At 51.3% G+C, this 20,034-nt stretch overlaps 3 protein-coding genes across 6 annotated transcripts in view; 2 read left to right on the top strand and 1 right to left on the bottom strand.

The window, feature by feature from the left end:
* LOC133208630 (voltage-dependent T-type calcium channel subunit alpha-1H-like) overlaps positions 1–4,299 on the top strand; it is a 118,169-nt gene extending 113,870 nt beyond the window's left edge. For all 3 annotated transcript variants that reach the window (XM_061346660.1, XM_061346651.1, XM_061346643.1), the window contains exons 32-33: positions 2,343–2,506; positions 3,105–4,299. In XM_061346660.1, the coding sequence (XP_061202644.1) occupies positions 2,343–2,506; positions 3,105–4,226 (1,286 nt within the window). In that variant the 3' untranslated portion in view covers positions 4,227–4,299. The remainder of the gene's footprint in view (positions 1–2,342; positions 2,507–3,104) is intronic.
* Positions 1–20,034, bottom strand: part of LLGL1 (LLGL scribble cell polarity complex component 1) — a 363,828-nt gene that overhangs the window by 159,442 nt on the left and 184,352 nt on the right. The window lies entirely within an intron of this gene.
* Positions 9,226–12,836, top strand: B9D1 (B9 domain containing 1). Of its 2 annotated transcripts, XM_061345717.1 has the most exons (7): positions 9,227–9,366; positions 9,532–9,600; positions 10,160–10,271; positions 10,339–10,435; positions 11,646–11,708; positions 12,431–12,498; positions 12,663–12,836. In XM_061345717.1, exons 1-7 carry the CDS (start codon positions 9,301–9,303, stop codon positions 12,806–12,808), a joined length of 621 nt encoding a protein of 206 aa, XP_061201701.1. In that variant the 5' UTR covers positions 9,227–9,300; the 3' UTR covers positions 12,809–12,836. The 2 variants fall into 2 exon arrangements, with proteins under 2 accessions (XP_061201711.1, XP_061201701.1); XM_061345727.1 differs by lacking the exon at positions 11,646–11,708 and having other exon boundaries at positions 9,226–9,366.

Raw genomic sequence — 20,034 nt, 5'->3', positions numbered from 1 at the left:
AAGCTGTACATTTCTTCTGATCAGCCCTGACATGAATAAAACCATGATGAATAAAAGCCAGAGCCAGTGTCACTTCCTGACAGAGCTCCTGTACACCTGTGTTTTCAGGCAGCTTTCAGTCTCAAAGCAGCATCTTTTTAGCACAGTACATTGAGCTCAGAGATGCAGGAGTTTCTTTGGGAGCCATGAAGATTAGAAACCACTCTCCAGTGCCTCCCCAGCCTGGCCTTATAATGAATCTTGGAGGTGAGACCCTGCAGTCAAGAGAACCACAAGCTACATAGAGCCTTTGATTATCCATTTACCCAAATACATTACCCTGCAAATGCCTTTCTACCTCTTTTGTTGTGCAAGTTGGTTTGAAGGGGAAATCAATAAGAAAGAAAATATCTGCCTCCCTAAAAGTCCATGTGCTTCTTGAGTGGCTCTCAAGAACTCACCAGTCTGGTTTCCTTTGGTGGAACGTTGTTTGAAATGCAAGACCTGCTTGGACAGATGAGTAGTGGCTTTGCAAACCACAGTGGGGCTGGCAAGATCTGCTCTGGTTTCCTTGGGTGAAGTAACTCTGTATTTGTTCAACCTCTCCGGATACCAGTTAATGTTCCCTGCTCAGTATTTAGTATTATTTCACCTGCACATTCTTTGCTAAGCAAAGAAAACAGAGGTTGAGTTTCATGGCTGCACTACTGGGAATGGTTTTCATCTCTGTAGTGAGTGCAAATCAGGGTTTATACCAGTATAAAACTGCTGTGATCTTGGCAGGGACAGGGAGAACTGACCAGGAATTTGCCCATGTTTGTTCCCCAAATTTCTCTCCGTGAGCAGGGGATATGGCAGGGATTTACCTGCGTCCAACCAGCATCACCCAGAGCTGTGCTGCTTCTGATTTAAGGCACAGTCCCATAAGTTACGTACAGGTGAAACTGAGCACATGGAGACTCACCTTAGCATTTGTGCTTCCAAGGACTTGTGAATGTCAGTTGTCTGGTCTTCCAATGCTTCAGTGAGCACACAGTGAAAACACTGGGAGATGACCAGATCTTGTGTTCTTGTGGTCTCAGATGCAGTTTCTTGTTTGACTAGAAAACCAAAAGAGAAAACACACAAATCCAGAGCTATTCCATGTTCCTGACTCTGCAGTTTAAGAGGGGTTTGGGATTTCCTATACGAGATGTAGATGGAAGGCTTCCAACAGGAGGGAATTCCAGCTAAGCACAGGGAGGAGAGCACAAGGGTTTGATTTTATGACCATGTTTGTGACAGATTTTATGACAAGGTTTTTCTGCATCATAAAAACCATTCTGTGAAGCCTGGCTTAGCACACGAACAGCGCAGGCAAAGGACTTAGGGAGAGGTGGGGTGGGGAGCTCATTGCTCTGCTCCTTCTGTGGTGATCTGGAGGAAAGCTGCAAAAGAAAAATGATGGAACACTAACTTTTCTTCCTCCCCAACAACAAATCTCTTTCTGAAACGCAACTGCAATCTGTCTGGATGGCTTTTTGTCATAGGTTCAAGTTCCCTGACCTCTGGGCGAGATCTCTTGAAGTGATGGATAGCTGTGTTTTGAACGTGGAGCTGCAATGTAGAAACAGACGTTGGGTTTCAAGCTAATGAGGACAATAAATCCTGCAGCCAACACAAATAACAAGGCAAAAGATCTTTCAAACAAGGCAGAACTGCAGGAAAGCAGCACCACAGAGGGGCTGGGGAGGAGGGATTGCCTTTACACTCAGCCAGGGAACTGAGAGCCTTCAGGAAGAGAGTGATTCCTGCCTGGTACATGAGCTCAGGGACTGTCAAAGCACTTGGTCTCTATGATGCTGATCAGACCATGTTCAGCAGAGGGCTGCTGCCTGGATAGACAATGGGGGTAGTGTTTGGGCTGCAGTGAATGGGAAAACTGCATCGGTGGTGTCTGCTGCTGGAGAAGGTGATGGCAGGGTGCCCGCTGGCTGCACCAGGCTGTGGGTTAGATCTGTAAGTGGAGCTCTGGAGGCTCCCAGGGAGCTGAGCAGGGCTGCTCTTGCCTCCATGTGGCAGAGCAGTGTAAGCATCCCTGGCAGCACTGCAAAGACAACCCAGGCATCCTGACACAGGCTTCCCTGATCCATGCTCTCCAAATAGGCAACATCCTTCCACAAATACACCCAAATCCATGCTACCAGGCAGTGGTAACGGAAGGGTTTCGTATGCCCTTTATTTGCTGCTGTGTTGCCCTGGTGGCCACCATCTACCCTGAGTGTTGCAGTATCTGTAAGAGAAGATGCCTGTTACCTGTTGTCTGCCTCAGACCTCCCCATCCCCATGCCAGTGGTGGTGACTGCTCTGTCTCTGCTCCCCAGGATCCATCACCTCCATCCGCTCCCAGCCCGTAGGAACATGCTGCTCTCTGAGAGTGCCAACGGAGTCCCTGCAGCTGGCAGTCCGTTCCCCCAACCACTGGAAGATCCTTCCCCCACACATCACACCTCCATCTCCTACTCTCAACAAGCTGCTGTGCAGACAGGTGAGAGGCCAAGAGCCTACAGAGGTAAATTTCAGTCACCTGGGTCCTCTCCTCCTTTCCAATCCCCTTTGGGGTTTCTTTCATTGGAGCTGAGAGGAGCATTCCCCTTTTTAGAACAACATGTTTCTGGTGCCATAAATGTTAATATACAAGTGACACACAGGGCAAGGCCCTTTTTACCTGCTTTCATCTTTGTGGATGTACTGTTCTATGAAAGAATAGCTACAGCATAGAGAGGAGGTGCCCCATTCAGCTTTACCAGTGCAGTGAGAAGCCTGCAGTCAGCCCTACACCCTCTCACTTCAGACAGGTTCCATTGACTCAGGATTTGGTGCTGGAGCAAGCCCAAAATCATGCAGAATGACCCAGCAGATACAAGCTCTGCCCACGTAGGCTCTGGGTCTGCTTGTGAGCAAACCTGCAGCCTCTCTACAGGGAGGATCTGAGGGGGGCAGGCATGATGGGGAAGGGATGGGGCGGTGCACAGCGTGCTAGATCCTCCAAGTGTTCTGCCCCAGGCCATGTTTCATCCCTGGAAGCCCTCCTGACCCAGCAGATCCCCAGGCTCTCACCCCATCTCTCCCTCCTTACCTTCCAGGAGGCCATTCAAACAGACTCCGTGGATGGGCAGACACCAGACCACAAAGAGAGCCTGCAACCAGAGTCTGGAGAGACGCTCCCATCAGCAAAGCAGCCTCAGAGCACCTTGACCCCCAGTCCCCTCCATCCCACAACTGCCTCCCTGCCGGGCACCCCCCCGTGCTCCCCACACCGGCACCCCAGCACCCTCCCACGGAAGCACAGCTGCGGCCAGCACGGCATTCCCAGCCCTGGCAGCAGCCCCCCCAACCCCGAGGGCTGCCTCTTCGAGGCCTCAGACCTGGCTGACGAGGAGGTTCGCCACATCAACAGCTCAGCCAAGGACTGGGGAGGGGAGCACTCGGATGCTGGGAGCCGCTCGACTTCACCCTTCATCTCCCCAGCCCCATCTCCTGTGCCCCTCAAGAACTGCAGCACAAGCAGCCTCTCCAGGGGCAGCAGCAAGGAGAAGGACTTGAAGAAGTTTTACAGCATCGACACAAAGGGCTTCCTCACCAAGCCCAGCTGGGCAGACGACCAAAGGCGGCACTCCATCGAGATCTGCCCCTCCATCAGCCATGGGGACTGTAGCTTCGAGGACCCTGCTGAGGAAAAGCAGCGCTCCCCTGCCCACATCCACATGGAGTCTGAGTACATCCACGGAGCCCGGAGGAAGAAGAAGATGAGCCCGCCCTGCATCTCTATAGATCCTCCCATGGAGGACGAGAGCGGCGCGGCCTCCCGCACCAAACCCTCGGAGAACAGCATGCTGCGGAGACGGACCCCATCCTGCGAGTTCCCGGCTTACCGAGAGGCCCTGGAGCTCGCAGAGAGCCAGCCCGGAGAGGTGGCTTCCAAAGCGGAGCGCCGGGGGCAGCCCCCGTGCCGTGGGGAGCATCTGACCATCCCCAACTTCTCCTTCGAGCAGTTGGATGGCGGCTCCTTGAGCAACCTCTCGGATCCGGACTCGCGGGCGGACGCTGCCGCTTCCCAACTGAAAAAGCCGGATCACTTAAAAACTCAGTGGAGCAACGCTGAGAAAAGCAAAGAGCTCCTGGGCATTGCTAAGAGCCCCCTCGGGCAGCAGGACCTGGTCCCTGTGACTGTTGCGACAGAAGAAGACATAGATGACCCAGTATAGCTTTCTGGGAGGGGGGAATGGGGGGGGTCGCAAGGGCTTGACACCAATGCGGGGTTCCAAAGCGAAGGGATGGAGCGGCTCGCTCGGGTTCTCTCCTTCCTCACAGTCACTGGGGGGTGTAGAAAATAACACACACAGAGGGGGGAAAAAAGAGAGGAAAAACAGCAGAAAAGGAACCAAACAAACGGCTGGACGAGATGGTGATGGGCGTTTGGGGGGGGGGGTGCAATGTGGTTTGGGGGGGGGTCTTTTCTAAAGGGAAGGTTGCCTCCGTGGCCTCAATCACATTGATTTGGGTTCGAGGTGGTGGGAGGGGGATTTGGGGGGTTCTCTTAGGGGTCTGGTTGGTTTTGGGTGGGGGGGTTTTTTAAAGATGCTCAACTTTTAACAAGGCACCTTTTAGAGACGTCCCGTGAGGCGGGAGGGCCCGGGTGGGAGCTGTACATTGTCTGTATATCAGCACTTATATACATAGAAATAATGTATTTGTGAGATACAAAACAAGGAGAAAAACAGGAAAAAAAGACCAAAAAAAAGAAAAAGAAGAAGATATATACCCACAAAAACTGTCTCTTCACAATGCACATATTTTTATAGAGAAACGATACTGGGTTTTGCATTACATGTGACTCTGCAGCCGGGTGGTGTTTCCTTGGGGTTTATGTGGAACTAATGATTACGGCCATTCGTTTTCCAACTGGTTTCTCTTCTTTCTTCATCCACCTCCATTTCCTTCCTCTCCTTCCCTCCACCATCATCCCACCAGCTTCTCGGCACAGCTGCTGCTTGAAACGTTCTTTTGTACTTTAGAAGTCGTCCTTGTAACGGAGAAAGAAACCAAACCACTACTGAATGGTAGCCAGTGCAATAATGAGCTCTTCATTCTCGTCTCTACATCCGTCCTGTTGCTTCTTTTCTCCTCCTTTTTCGAGCTGAAATTCAGGTGAAACGTTGCAATAATCTGAACTAACGTGCACAGCCGTGGGTCCTTGTGGAAAAAACCTATGGAAAACCAGGAAAAGGTTAAATTTACAGAGAGCTAACCCCCCCCCAAATGAATAAATAGTAACTTATTTAAGAAATGCATTTTGTTTACTGCAGTCCACAGTAAGTTATTGCTCTGGGATGTAAAGGTGTAAAAGCGCTGTCTTTGTGAGCACTGAAGCTAATGCTTTGTCCTCCTCGCAGCAGAACGACTTCTGTCCAGCATCCCTCCTCACCCCCATGGCCGCATCCACCTCCCATCACCAGTGAAGCCTCCGGAGGAATCCAGGCCTCCTTTAACTCCATTTCTTCTCTCTCGTTTCGCAGTCTGGGGGTTGGGGGTTCTCTTTTAGCCTCCGATCCTGCCCTCTCCTCACCCTCATCCCAACCTTTCACCATGGGACAGCATCGCCGTGTTCCATCGGAGCAGCACCCAGCCTGATGCGAGGACGCGCCACCAGCGCTGGGTGAGAAGACAGACAGGGGGGAAACAAGCAGTTAAAGCAGTAACTGTTGAAGCAGTGAAAGCAATGGGTTTTGTTTGGCTCATTCCATGCCTCATATTTATGCATCCACATATATCTTCTGTTATTTATGCATCCATTACTCAAAAGGAAATGTATCTTGTTTCACATGTATTAAACTGTATAAACTGGAAGCGTGGCCTCACTTTGTGCCAGGGGGTAGCCAGAGGCTGAGCCCTGCTCCAGCCCTAAGGTCTCATTGCACCCCTCCAGAGCCTGGCGTTCCCTGAGACCTCTTTCCCAAGCATCCTGGATCCGCACTGGGCCCTTCCTGCTGATGCTCCCACCCAGCTCCAACAGTGACTCCCTTCCCTCATACAACAGCCTCTGTATGTGGAGTGGCTTCATGGCTCCAAGCCCCTGCACCGCTGTAATTCAGAGTCATTTGGGAGTAGTGTAAATAATTACTGAGTCTTGGTGGGATAAGGAGGAATTCCAGGAAAGCACCATAAAACAATCATTAATGATGCTCTGGGGATGATGGCAAATGCCTTCCGCTGCAGCTTAAGCAGCAGAATGGGAAGGAGGGGAGGTGAATCCCCCTGTGCTGGCCTTAACCCTGCCTGGAAGCGCCTGGTGTGTCCCTCAGGAGAGAAGGAAGCAGCATTGGAATGATTACTGCTGGGATTACTCAGCTTTGCTGGGAAAGGAGCATCCCGTGTGCCCAGTCCTGGTTCTTTTACCTGTGCTTGGCAGGAAAGGGACAGTTCCCAGAGCAGCCCAACCCCAGAGCTCCCGAAGCCACCACACACTGTAACCAGGAGCAGGAAAAGCCTTTTTGCAACCCCCCCCGTGTGCTTCACGCTCCTGCCTGGGGTTCAGTGCTCTGACTTGGGCTTCCCTTTAGCCCAATAAAGCACAGCTTTGCCAAGAAGAGCTCCTGAGAGCAGAGGATCCTGCCTCCAATTGGGTTGTCCTTCCTTTGGCTGGAAACCCGGCTTCAGCAGGGATTATTCCCACATAACAAACCCCTTCCCTGCGCCCTGTTTGCTCAGAGCTCCTACTCCACCAAACGTATTGGGTTTAACAACTGCCCTCTTTACAAAGGAGATGGCTCCTAACAGGGGATGCGATCGTCCCGGTGTCCTTCTGGGCACACACTGGTATTGTATGGACTCTCCCCCATGGGGAGCAGTCTCCATCAGGCTGCCTGCAAGCGGTGCTTAAGCTCCGAAGCACAAAGCACCAGGTCCATGCAATGGGAATGCCAGTCAGTATTATTTCATTGGGTTGAGGCTTGGGTGCCATGGTTTAGTGTGAGGTGTCCCTGCCCATGGCAGGGGGTTGGAACTGGATGATCTTAAGGTCCTTTCCAACCCTAACTATTGTATTTGGGTGCTCTCTGGTCCAAGGTTACATCTCAGATGGCATCCATCTGGAATTGCCTTTGTCAGGCTGGGGAGAAAGAAAGAAGAAAGCATTAAGAAAGCCTCCAACCAAGCAAACGTGCAGCATCCCCAGTGCTGTCATCACCTGTTATCGCTGCAGCATCATACAGGTACTGATAAACACCTGCTATTTGGGCAGGCTTTCTTAGGTTGAAGGATTAAATGGCCTTTATCCATTGAACACTCCCTGGAGAGCTTTAAATACGAGGCTGTGTATTAATGGCTGGGGCCATCTCAGCTTCCAAAAGGGGGAGAGGAGGAACACCTTCCACTGGAGCAGCTTGCTCCAAGCCCCTGTGTCCAACCTGGCCTTGAGCACTGCCAGGGATGGGGCAGCCACAGCTTCTCTGGGCACCCTGTGCCAGCGCCGCAGCACCCTCACAGGGAAGAGCTTCTGCCTAAGAGCTCAGCTCAGTCTCCCCTCGGGCAGGTTCAAGCCATTCCCCTTGGCCTGTCCCTACAGGCCCTTGTCCAAAGCCCCTCTCCAGGTTTCCTGTAGCCCCTTTAGGCACTGGAGCTGCTCTAAGGTCTCCCCTTGAGGAGCCTTCTCCCCTCCAGGCTGACCCAGCCCAGGTGGCTGACAGCATCCAGCCACAGAACCCAACAGCTCATCCCACCCATCTTCACCCAGTTACCTTCTCTCCAAAACAAACCTCCATGTGTATATATATGGAGTACCACATGGAGTAATGCATACAGGAATACACTGACTCCTGTGTGAGCCTATTCAGCAAGGCTTACACCAAGAACATCCTCCTCTGCTGCACCATCGATGCTATGGGAGCGTCCTCCTTCCATTGGAGCAGGAGGTGGGAAGGAAGAGCTCTGAGAACAGAAGCAAAAAGCATTAAGACAAAGGGCAGGGAAGCTCTGCAGCCTCTCACCGTGATGAGACACGAGCAGGGGTGAGTCAGGCTCAATACAACCTGGTCACTGCAGGCAAATGACACCATGAGATGGGTTCATGGCCGTTTACATGGCCCCGTCTTAACTAAACAGCAGCAGGCAGCTCAGTGGCAACGGGTTTGGGTTTGTCCTGATGCGTTTTATCAGGGAATCAATGAGGTTGGAAAAGAGCTTTAAGATCACCCAATCCAACCATTGCCCCAGCACTGCCAAGGCCACCACTAACCCATGGCACTGAGGCCTCGCCTCCACGGTGTGTGAACACTTGCAGGGATGGTGGCTCCTGTTCCAGTGCCTGAGCACCCTTTGGGGAAGGAATTGCTCCTGATTCTCACATTTAATGGTTAATAATTAATAAACATTAATTAATAATAATAATTTCCCTGAATATAATGAAAATCGAACCTGAACAATGCAATGGAGGCACTGACACAGAGTCCATCTATTGGCCTACGGAAGGTGTTTCTCATCACGCAGTTTACCCTCAGCCCAATAGAACCCACGCTGGTGTGGCACCTTGGGGCTGTCCCTTTGCCTTAACGAAAGACACCTGCAACTAAATCACTGCGCGGCACCGCAGGGGAGCCCAGGCAGCGACGCCCCCGCTGAGGTGAGACACGGAGCCGCGCTCCCAACGAGGGAGCATCGTGTGGGATGCGCCAAGGATGTGAATGGATGACCCATACGATGGTACCCTCGAGGCAAGGAGCGCCACCGGCCTCTCCCTCCCGTCCCATCAGCGCAGGGCGCAAGGGGGCCCTGCAGAGGCTCCGATTCCCAAAGATCCCGAAGATTTCCTGCCTGGAAAACGCTCCTTGGGTCTCTGTGAGCCGCCTCAGCCCGGCCGGCAGCAGCACCTAGTGGCCATGTCCTTAGTGCCTGCAGCGGGCTGAGGGCCCGGTCCCCCCTCTGCGCTTTAAACCGGGTTTGTTTGGGTTGATGTGGGTCAATAGGGGACTGTGATAAATCAAAACAGGAGGCGATGGGAAGGGAGAGCGGCCGGGGAGCCTCACAGCCCGTGGTGGGGCGGATTATGGGGGTCTGGGGCTGCCGGTGGCATTGGGAGGATGCTGCTGGTCCCGGCGGATGCGGAGCGGGGTCTGCCCGCGTTTTGGGGAGATTCATCCTTGTTCTGGGGCGATTCACTCCTGTTTTGGGGCGTTTAGAGGCAGGTTCTGCCCTGGGCTCTCCGCGAAGCGCGGCCGCTGAGGAAGCGTGGCCCCTCCGCCGCGCCGTCCGTACCCATGGCAACAGCGGAGGCACGGCCCGGGCATGGCGGCCGCGGGCAGCCCCAGCGTGTTCCTGGTGTCGGTGACCGGGCAGATCGAGAGCGGGCGGGTGAGCGGCGGGAGCGTCCGGTAACCCCGCATCCACAGCCCCGGGACCCCCCATCCGCAGCCCGGGGCTGGCTCCTAGGGGCGGCGGTGCCGGCCCCCCTCGGCCCTGGGGCGGCCCCCGGGCCCTCCCGCTGCCCCGGCGCAGCCTCTGCTCCTCTCCCCGCAGTTCCCGGGGTTCGATGACCTCTACTGCAAGTTCTGCTTCGTCTACGGCCAGGACTGGGTCCCCACCGCGGTAAGGACGCGGAACCCATCCTGCGGCACGGGTGTGATGGGATCGGTGCAAAACCCCCCCGTGCATGGCCCAGGGCATCACGGAATGGGTTGGGGTGGAAGGGACCTAAAGCTCCTCCAGCTCCAACCCTTGCCATGGGCAGGGACACCTTCCACTGGAGCAGCTTGCTCCAAGCCCCTGTCTCCAACCTGGCCTTGAGCACTGCTTCCTTATATCCAACCTAAATCCCCCCCCCGTTTCAGTTTTAACCCGTTACCCCTTGTCCTATCACTACAGTCCCTAATGAAGAGTCCCTCCCCAGCATCCCTATAGCCCCCTTCAGATACTGGAAGGCTGCTCTGAGGTCTCCACGCAGCCTTCTCTTCTCCAGGCCGAACAGCCCTGATGTTCCCAGCCTGTCTCCATACAGGAGGTGCTCCAGCCCCTGCTCAGTCCCATATCCCTCCTCTGGCCTTGCTCCACCAGCTCCATGCCCTCCTTGTGTTAAAGACACCAGCACCGCACACAGTGCTGGGGGGGGGGGGTTGTGTGATCACCTCCTTTAACCTGCTCCCCACAGGGCCTGGAGGAGGGCATCTCCCAGATCACCTCCACCAGCGACGTCTCTCCCACCACCCTCGTCTGGAACTTCCCCATCGACATCACCTTCAAGAGCACCAACCCATCGGGCTGTGAGTGCGGGCCGGGGGCAGCGGCTCCTGCCCTGAGCTCCCCCGCTCACGTTCCCGTCCGTTGCAGGGCCCCAGATTGTTGTCAGCGTCTACGGACCCGACTTCTTTGGCCATGATGTGGTCAGAGGGTACGGAGCTGTTCACGTCCCCTTCACCCCTGGGAGGTGAGCGTGGAGCCTGGCTTTCAGGACAGAGGCAAGGAGGGGGTTTCCTTAGGTAGCGCTTGTTTGGGATCATTCCTCTCTCTCCTTATCAAGTCTTGTCTCTCTGGTACGAAGAACAGGGATTTGCTAGCAGGGTATCAGATAATCTCTAGCGATCCTGCAAAGCCACAACTGGGATGGGGGAAACCCAAGCGTGAAATGCAGTACACCTCCATCAGCACGCTCAGCACGTGCTAAGCTTTCATTCCCAGACTCTTCCTATGTAACAAGCATATATACACTGTTCCTATATAACACTCTTCCTATGTAACAGGCATATATACACTGTTCCTATAGAACACTCTTCCTATATGTCTTCTTATGTAACAAGCATATATACACTTTTCCTGTATAACAAACTCTTCCTACATAACAAGTATATATACACTCTTCCTATATAACAAGCATATATACACTCTTCCTATATAACAAGCATATATACACTCTTCCTATATAACAAGCATATATACACTCTTCCTATATAACAAGCATATATACACTCTTCCTAGGTAACACTCTTCCTAGGTAACACTCTTCCTATGTAACAAGCATATATACACTTTTCCTATATAACAAGCATATATACACTCTTCCTATATAACACTCTTCCTATATAACAAGCATATATACATTCTTCCTATGTAACACTCTTCCTATGTAACACTCTTCCTATGTAACACTCTTCCTATGTAACACTCTTCCTATGTAACACTCTTCCTATGTAACAAGCATATATACACTTTTCCTATATAACAAGCATATATACACTCTTCCTATATAACTCTTCCTATATAACAAGCATATATACACTGTTCCTATATAACAAACTCTTCCTATATAACAAACATATATACACTCTTCCTATATAACAAGCATATATACACTGTTTCTATATAACACTCTTCCTATATAACACTCTTCCTATATAACACTCTTCCTATATAACACTCTTCCTATATAACAAACACTCTTCCTATATAACAAACTCTTCCTATATAACAAACATATATAACACTCTTCCTATGTAACAAGCTCTTCCTCTATAACAAACCTTTCCTTGTGAGAGGTAGGTGTTCAGTTGTCTCATGCGTCTGAAATCCCAGCACCTTTATAAACAGAAGTCTTTCCAGTGCGCTTTGCTTCATCTCTGTGCACCTTGGGTTTGTTGCAGGCATACAAGAACCATCCCTATGTTTGTTCCAGAGTCCACGTCCAGGCTGCAGCAGTTTACAAGGTAATCATTAAAGACTTCTTGGTTTCAAGTCCCTGCTCGTGGTCACAAAGGTTCACACTGGAGCGTACACACAGCTGCATGTTTGGATCTTAACCAGAGTTTTGTAGGTCAAACCATGCTTTTAGGTGCCTGAGTCTTTGAAGAGCTCACTCAACCGTGTTAGCAGTGATGCTGGCTCCATTTATTCACTGCACATTCGAACCCTTGGTTTAGAAAGAGCTCCTCTCAGCAGAGCAAGCTGCTGCTGCATGAGCTCCTGCGCTCAGTGGCAGCTCCGTGTCCCATGGGTTCATTGACGGGACTGGCAGAGGTGCTGCTTGGACTTCACTCAGCATTTCAGATGCCACTGGATGCTGAGGAGGTTTGCTGCAGTCCCACTGTAGCTATGGGGAGTGTATGTTAGTGGAGCTGCGTGTTTGAAGTATCAAAGCTTCGGTGGTGTTCTGGGTAATCAAGAGGTGAATCCATCTCAGAACCATCTTTGCTGTAGGAATATTCCATCTAGCCCGGAAATAACCTGGATTTAAGATGTGTATGAAGATGGATTCATTTCTTTCCTTAAACAAAACTTACCTTTGATCGAAGCTGATCAGCAATGAAGGGAAACCCTGCTGCAAACAAAAGCTGGGAGTCTCCTTAAGCCCCCCATTGTGTTTTTGACACGTATAGCATGGGCTGTATCAGACCTAAACACCAGTGAAGTTTCTCTTCTCTTCTCCAAGCTGGTTCACAGGGAGACGTCCAGAATTTACTGACCCCAGAGTGGTAGCACAGGGAGAAGGGAGAGAAGGTAAGTCCCTGCGAGCTGCCTGCAGCCCATCCACAGCAGCAGGCCACAGCTTGGCCATCCCCTTGTGCTGATAAAAGACTGGTTGTTCCTGTTGGGATATGGGCATCCAAGACCTATCCAGAACCCTCTCCTGACCACTTTTATTCACCTCTTCTCTCTCCTAGTGACCAGGGTGCGTTCTCAAGGCTTTGTGACCATCTCCTTCAACGTAGTGACCAAGGACATGAAGAAGTTGGGCTACGACGTGACCCCGAGCGACATGCAGGACCCTTCCCTGGGGCCTCTGACAGAGGGGATGCACATGTACTGAGCTGGGCCATGAGGGCTTCAAAGGCTAACAGAGCTTTGGGGCTTGTTGTGGCAAAGTGAGAAATCTCATTGGAGACATCAAAATGGCATCATTATTAGGATTAATTTCATTATTCCAAAAGAAACAGAAGCCTGCGAGGCTTTGGAACAATTACTGTCATCCTTTAAGTAAGATACAGGTTGCAATGGTATGTCAATGAATGTTATCAGCTGTTATTTCACCTTTTTATATGTAATAATCAGACTAGCTCAAAATAAGACCTGTACAAGTATTTTTTAACAGCCTTTTGTACACTTTTTATACACATAAAGAATAGGAAAGTTGAGAGTTGTAGCAGTGTTCCTGTGTTCACACCAGCATTACAAACCCAGGGCTCTTTACTGATGCTTTTTGTGGTACAACTGGGAAATGAAAAGTGCTGCACCTTCCAAAAAGGGAGGACTGTGGAACTGGTCCAGTAAGATGCACACAGGCTCCTCTCTGCCTTGTGCCCCCCTCTGCAGAAGCAGCAGCAGTTCCCTTTATAATCCCACACAGACCTTTAGTTTGCGCAACTACCTCGTGCACTGCAGACACAAACCTTCCCCACATTTGGCAGTGAAGCAACCTGCGCCTTTGCATCTAGAGCAAGATGCTGCCTCTTCCAGGCTTCATTTCTGCATCAAGGGAATTAAATAGGGCAGCAGTTTTAGTTTAGAGGCCTTAAAGAGCCCCTGGTGTTAAATGTATCCTACCTTCTGGGAGGACAAATTGCCTTTTAAGTGCAAATATTGATTAAAAACTAAGCTTTGGAGAAGGCTCCACCAAAGGAAGTTGAGCTGTGTGTGGTCATGAGCAGGATTTAGCTCCAAATTGGGTACCAGCTGCATCGTGCTGCACAGGAAGGGAGGGAGGCAGCAGAAAGGACCTTCTCTTGCATAGCTCCTTCAGCCATCACTTTACACAGATACCATACCATGGCTTTCCTTGGCTGCTTTGCTTATCAGGAGGGCAGTTAAAGCAGCAATATAGTGATGTCCAAGTGCTGTACTCCAGTTGTTCCTCCCATGGCATAACCTCAGAGCAGGAGCAGACCCATGTAGGTTGTTACTAGTGCGTCACAGGAGCTCCAGTGCTGCAGCATGAGGGCACAGAGCCACCTGGATCTGAAGAGCTGCTCCTCTGAGATGATGTTAGTGCTCTCCTTTTGGGCTGAATAAACCCACTTGTCTCAATGTATTTGTCTTGCCCCTGCTAGGTTTTGTTACCTGTCTGTGCCAGGATGTTTCTAAGCCCTCAGTCATCCAAGATCTGCTGTTCTTACAGGTACCAAAGGAAGTGGATGCTACAACAAAATGACTCATTGCTTCCTAATTTTCCTATCTCAATTTGGCCATGTAACCTCTTGTGTTTGACTGCAAACACCCAAAGGTGACTGTGAGAATGACTTAACACAAAACCACCCTGTAAGGGACCGACCAAGGCCTTGGGACTGTTAAGAATACAAGTGATAACACACAGCACTGAACTGCAGAGCCAGGACACTGTCAGATGTAGAGAGATTACTTCATAGCTGGGTGAATAAAAGCAATGTATTCAATATGTATTGAATATAAATGTAAGCTCTGAGATGTGATCACTGTCATTTTGCTGTGAGCATTCTTAGCATCCTTTAGACTGTTTAGAAATACTTCCCAAACCTCCACAGATGATTTTCCAGCTCGCTCGCTCTTCCCATCTTGTTGATCTCCCACTTCCAGGAAGCTCTGGGATCTCTGCTGGGATCTCTGGACTCAGTCACGCTGGAATCCAAACTAAGAAGTATTTCCTGTTGGCTGGGAGCAGAGGCAAGGAATTTCCTTGCCTTTTCAAAAGCATTTGGGAAGAGGCTCTCCGCAGTAGCAGGATCAGTATCAGTGTTTGAAAGGCAAACATCAAACCTGCTATTGCTCCTAGAGTTTGTTTCCCTTGAGCACAGTTACCTGCCCCCATTGCAATCAGAGCAAAACTGCCCAGCACAGGTTCTGCTCATGAGAAACCCGGTAAACCCAGGCAAAGCCCAAGCCTTGTGCCCGCAGGGATGCAGTGAACTTATCCACATGCAGCTTTGTGGTGTCCTGCTGTGACCCATCTCCTGCATGGGTCCTGTTTCAAACTGGCTGCTTACCCCACTGAGGCTGGTCAAAGCCCCCACGTGTGTTTGCACAGGCCCCATCACACTGCAGGGACCCTCAGAATAAAGGTTAAACCAGTGAAGAGCAAGGGTTTAAAACACTTCAATCCCCAACTCCATTGAACAGGGTTTTAGATACGGGACTAAGCAGATCCCACACCTCTACCTGCGTTACTGGGGCTCTTTACTTTGGTTGAGGGGTTTTGGCTCCTCGGTGTCTCCAGCATGTTAAGAACCCCACGTACCTTCCTCAAGGCCTTCACACTTTGCTGCAGGAGCTCCTCAGCTTGCCCCTTGCCCAAGGGCACACACAGGGCTGATGCTTCCAGTGCTTCCCGAGTTCAACGCTGCTCCTTTGTTCCAAGAGGCAACTGCTGATCCTGCCCGTAACCATCTTCTCCCCAGCACAGCCTTGCTGCTGCCTCCATCAGCTGCTGGAAGACTCTGGTTTGAGGTGTGCTGGAGCACCTGCAGTGTGCACAGAATCCCTGCTCTCGTGACACAGGAGTAAGGAGACGCCCGCCTCGGTGCTGCCAAAAGGACACCAGTAAGGCAGGGATTTACAACCCATAAGTGTTGGTTGCAGTTAAAGGTTCAACGAGCCCACGCTCCAACAGCCAAACCCCAACCTTGTTATAGCAGAGGCTCAAAGCTTCCTCTCACCCAGTTAATCCTCCTCCCTTGGATTCAAACCCGCAGTTCCCAGTCCCTTGTTGGCACAAGCACTGGTGGGGGCTCTCAGCTGGTGCTGCAGCTCCTGTTGAAGTCTCTTCCCAGGCAGTGGAATTGCCCATTAACCTCCTAATGCAAACGGGAGGGGAAAAGCCTTGGTTCAGTGCCTGTGTCCTGACACAGGATGAGGCTTCCAGGCCATCAGACAGAGTGAGATGAAGCTGGGGACTTGGCAGGAGCCCTCCTCTGCTCTCCTGCTCTGGAGGAGCTTTGGGGAGAGCTCCCTGCTCCCACCATAGGAACCACTCTAGGAGACAGCCAAGGCCATGGATCAAACAGCAGCTCAGGAACCAAACCTTCCAGAAGGAGGAAAAACATTTGGATATATAGAATCAGAGAATCACGGAATGGCTTGGGTTGGAAAGCACCTTAAGGTCATTCAGTTCCAGCCCCCTTTGGCCCTGTCACCCTGGCCTGGATCTTTAGGAGCTGGCATTTGCAGCCCTTTTCACCAAAACAAGAAACAGCAGCACCAGCTCCTGCCCCCTCGTGGCAGTTTTCAACCCTTAGGAAGATGCTGGAGGTGCTGCCAAGGTGGTGTGGAGGATGCCCAAGCTCTCCCTGCTCCTCCATGGGGATTGCTGAGTGCAGTGGTGCTGCCCCTTATCCTGAGAGCATGGGACAAACACCCCCCAGTGCCACAAGCACCGAGGGAGCAGGACCCCCTGCACCAGTGCGTGCCCTTGGCCACCAAAGCCAGGCCTGAGCCCGCAGGAGGGAGGCTGCGGAGCAGGGAGGGTGCAACAGGAGCTGCTTTCACAGCAGGGTGCAGAGATTCAGGCTCCGTCCTTGCGAGGGAAGCATCAGCAGGAGCAGGAACTGCTGCAGGTTTCTATTTTTATGCCTCTATTCAGGCCAAGATATTCAAGCCCCCAGATTCACCTCGCAGAACATCACTGCACTCAGTGCCAGACTTGCTAATGAAGACATTGAGAAAGCAAAACCCACCCCATCCCCATCACCCAACACAACCCCAGGCAGCCCACGGTCTCCTAAGCCTTCTGTGCTGTTATAGCAAGCAGAAAGAGCTCCCTCCAGCTTGGGTACAGCCCTCAGTTTCATTCCCTAACAAAAAGCCCTTCAAGGAGAACATGAACCCCACTGCCTGACTTGTACAGGTTCTGTGTTCACCGCTGTGGGGCAGAAGGAAGGTACCTGATGATTTTCCATCTTAGAAGTTACTAGAGTACAGTGCTATGGGGAATCCCATGTGGGTTAGTGATGGGCTGGCTGGTAGGACAAGACCACGCTGAGTCAGCATCAAATGGAGCCACTCAGCCCTCACCCAGACAAAGGTCTCCTCCAGGCCCTAACTCAGCTGTGTGGCTCCCAAAGGCCAGTGCTCCCACAACGGAGTTATGAGGTAGTTGTATCAGGGGCTACTAAACACAGTCTTTCCTCCAGGAAGGTTTCTGCTGCCAACAACAGGACCCTGGGGCTGCATTGAGCTCCAGTGATGCTGTTATTGAGCTCTAAGGATGCTGCATCAAGCTCCAGTGATGATGTATTGAGCTCCAAGGATGCTGTTATCAAGCTCCAAGGATGCTGTTATCAAGCTCCAGTGATGCTGCACTGAGCTCCAGTGACGCTGCACCGAGCTCCAGTGATGCTGTATTGAGCTCTAAGGATGCTGCATCGACCTCCAGTGATGCGGTACCTGTTCATGAGTATCACCCAGAGTATACTGAAGCAACTGAACCTCAATACTGGCAGTAAGGATGCCCTGGTGCGATTTCATGTCAGGTACCAGCACAAGGAGCCTAGAAAACAAACACCTTCACTACCACTTCATTCAGCTATTTGAAACGTCACTGATTCTCCTTCACATGAGAATGGGCACTCAATGCTCAACAAGTGTTGAGAACAATCAGGTAGTGTCCAGGCTGCTTCTATCACAGCCACCGATGACCATGGAATACCAGCTCCCACCATCCCAAGGGCTCCATTCCAGTCTAGCAGCACACGCTGTCCCCCTCCCTGCACACATGGATGTGCACCAGAACCTGCTCTGCTCACAGCAGCTGTTGGTGGCCACAAACATGCTCAAGTGCTTTAAAAGTGCTTTACTTAACACCTGAGGGCCCCAGGATCTGAGCCAGGTTTGGTTCAGCTCCCAGTCCCCACAGCGAAGCCAGAGGGTGCTCCATCTCCAACCAAGGTATCACCACGCTCCCCCATTCCTAACTAATACTTCAACCTCTGGATGCCAATAGGATGCCAGTCCTCCTTCTAAGCTCCCCATCAGAGTGCTGGGGATTAACCACCCTCATGGTAACGGGCAGGAGTGAAGTTCCAAAGGGAACTTCCACTCATGGATACTCCAACCTCCAACGATAACAGGGTACGATGGATTGACAGCAAAGCACAAAGAGACAGGACTGCTACCACTGTATGCACCACCAGCTCCTTGCAGTTCCTAATTCTGAGCTCCCAAACCTGTGTCTTTACAAATCCCTGTGTCCCAGCTCGCAGGACAGGGAGGAGGTTACCTGGAAGTGGATGACTGGAAAAGGTGGAAGCTTTCAAACACGAGGCTGCATAAACCACACTGGTTCTCTGAAACGTAGCTTGCAGGTGGTTGTAGAAGTCCTGCCAAAGCCACAGTAGGAGCTGGCCCCAGCCACTGGCCCTCAGTTCAAACAAGCAGAGGAGCCCAGCACAAACAATAGGTAACAGCAATGAATGTGTTCAGCAAAGCCACCTGGGCAGCACCAGCGCAAGGGGAGGACAAGCCTCTCGATCCCACTTTATCCAGGGAGCCCTTTTCCCCTGCAAAGGCAGGGAAATCCCACCTCACTTCACAGGAGAGGAAGAGGAAACCCAGGACAGGAGGAGAGCGCTTGCCTAAGGCCAGAGGAAGGCTCAGCCACAGCCAGAGCTACCTCCCAATGGGTTTTATCAGCTCCTGCTCCCTCCAGCAACCCCTTGGCTTGCAGCAGCCACCTCCTCTAAAGGAGTATTAAGAATCAGTTGTTTCCACTCTGAACCCTTCCTGCTTTACTTCAACATGAGGCCCGAATCAAACAGTGGAGTATGGATCACCCAGAGCAGCAATACTCACACATGCACAGAAGACGCCTCCTTCTGGAAAAGGAGAGGTACCAAAAGCAGCAGGTACCTGGGCTGCCAGCCCTGCAAAGGAAGTTTTGCTGTTTTACCAGCCCAAAAGCAGCAGCAAAATGAATCAAATTGAAACCCAAATGAATGGGTTTTCCCCCTGTGGCTGCTTTTCCGATAACAGGTCCCTGCCACCACTGTGGTTTTGGCACCAAGTGAAGGGTTTGATTAGTGATCGGTCCAATTGGCAGCAGACCATAACTACAGGAAGCCCAGAGGGGCTCTGCAGAGGTAGCTCTTGAAGCAGCCTCCTAATGAAGTGCCCTTCAGTTTAAACCATCCACAATGAGAAGCTGGAATCACTTCCCACCCGGAGACAGGCTCCCTGCTACCCCATCCGCAAGGCCACTGGGTCAATGGGAAGGGCAAGACTGAACTGTTGCAAATGGGATGCAAAGACTCCCAAAGCCAGCTCTGTCCCAGCTCCCCAGCCCTTACTCCATGAGCTCTAGAAGCCGCTCCTTCCCCAGCCTCCTGCCTTGACATACATACGGAAGCCTCCACCGAGCCCGTACTCCATCATCCCTCCGGAAGCGCTGTTTAAAGAAGCAATTCAGTCACCTGCAACACAACAAGTCTTCATTTTTATTGAGTTAGTAAGGTCTCAACGGATTCCCATTTAAGTGATCTATTAAGAAACCCTCTTTTCTCACAGCAAGAGCAGGCCTGCCCCAGGAAAGCGCTGAACGCATCCAAGAAATCACATTGACAATGTACAAGAAGCATCACTCCCCACAACGGTTCCGTTTCTCCGAGCACCCCAGGCCTTTGAGCACAAACCTTACATCACCTCAAGCAATCCATGAGCTTTCTGGAGAACTCAAGCACGGCAGTGACAGTTTTTCCAATGGGATCATAAAACACTTAGGCAGAGTCTGGAAAAAGCAACACGGCTGGAATATAAGCAATACAGTTTTAATTCTGACCAGTCACCTACAAACCCCTCGTCTTTCCACTGTTCTGATGGCATTCAATATCACATTTGTGACGTTGCTGGGGGGGGGGAAGAAAGAAAACAAACCATGACACAAAGATACAGACATTATGATACAATAGTACACATGATAAATTATTTATACAGTAAATAATGTCAAAGGTCAGCACAAATTCATCGAAAGCAGCCGGCTCCCGGGCTTATGAAACCAGTTTTGGTGATGATTTCAGTTGTAACAGGGAAAGGAAGAGGAGTCTTGGGAGATACTGCTGTGGAAAATAACCCATCTAT

Source organism: Neopsephotus bourkii, unplaced genomic scaffold, assembly GCF_033783945.1.
Source record: "Neopsephotus bourkii isolate Nb327-2 ecotype Australia unplaced genomic scaffold, CSIRO-AGI_Nbou_v1 NB_39, whole genome shotgun sequence".
NCBI lineage: Eukaryota > Metazoa > Chordata > Aves > Psittaciformes > Psittacidae > Neopsephotus > Neopsephotus bourkii.
Note: the sequence above shows the minus strand (reverse complement) of the source record. Positions and strands in the feature narration are given on the sequence as shown.

What these genes read in the sequence shown, in the direction of transcription:
- B9D1 (XM_061345717.1), top strand. Translation starts at nt 9,301, where the DNA reads ATGGCGGCCGCGGGCAGCCCCAGCGTGTTCCTGGTGTCGGTGACCGGG. An exon ending in GTCCCCTTCACCCCTGGGAG is followed by an intron (nt 10,436 to 11,645) that starts GTGAGCGTGGAG and finishes GGTTTGTTGCAG; the next exon opens with GCATACAAGAACCATCCCTA. An exon ending in AGGCTGCAGCAGTTTACAAG is followed by an intron (nt 11,709 to 12,430) that starts GTAATCATTAAA and finishes CTCTTCTCCAAG; the next exon opens with CTGGTTCACAGGGAGACGTC.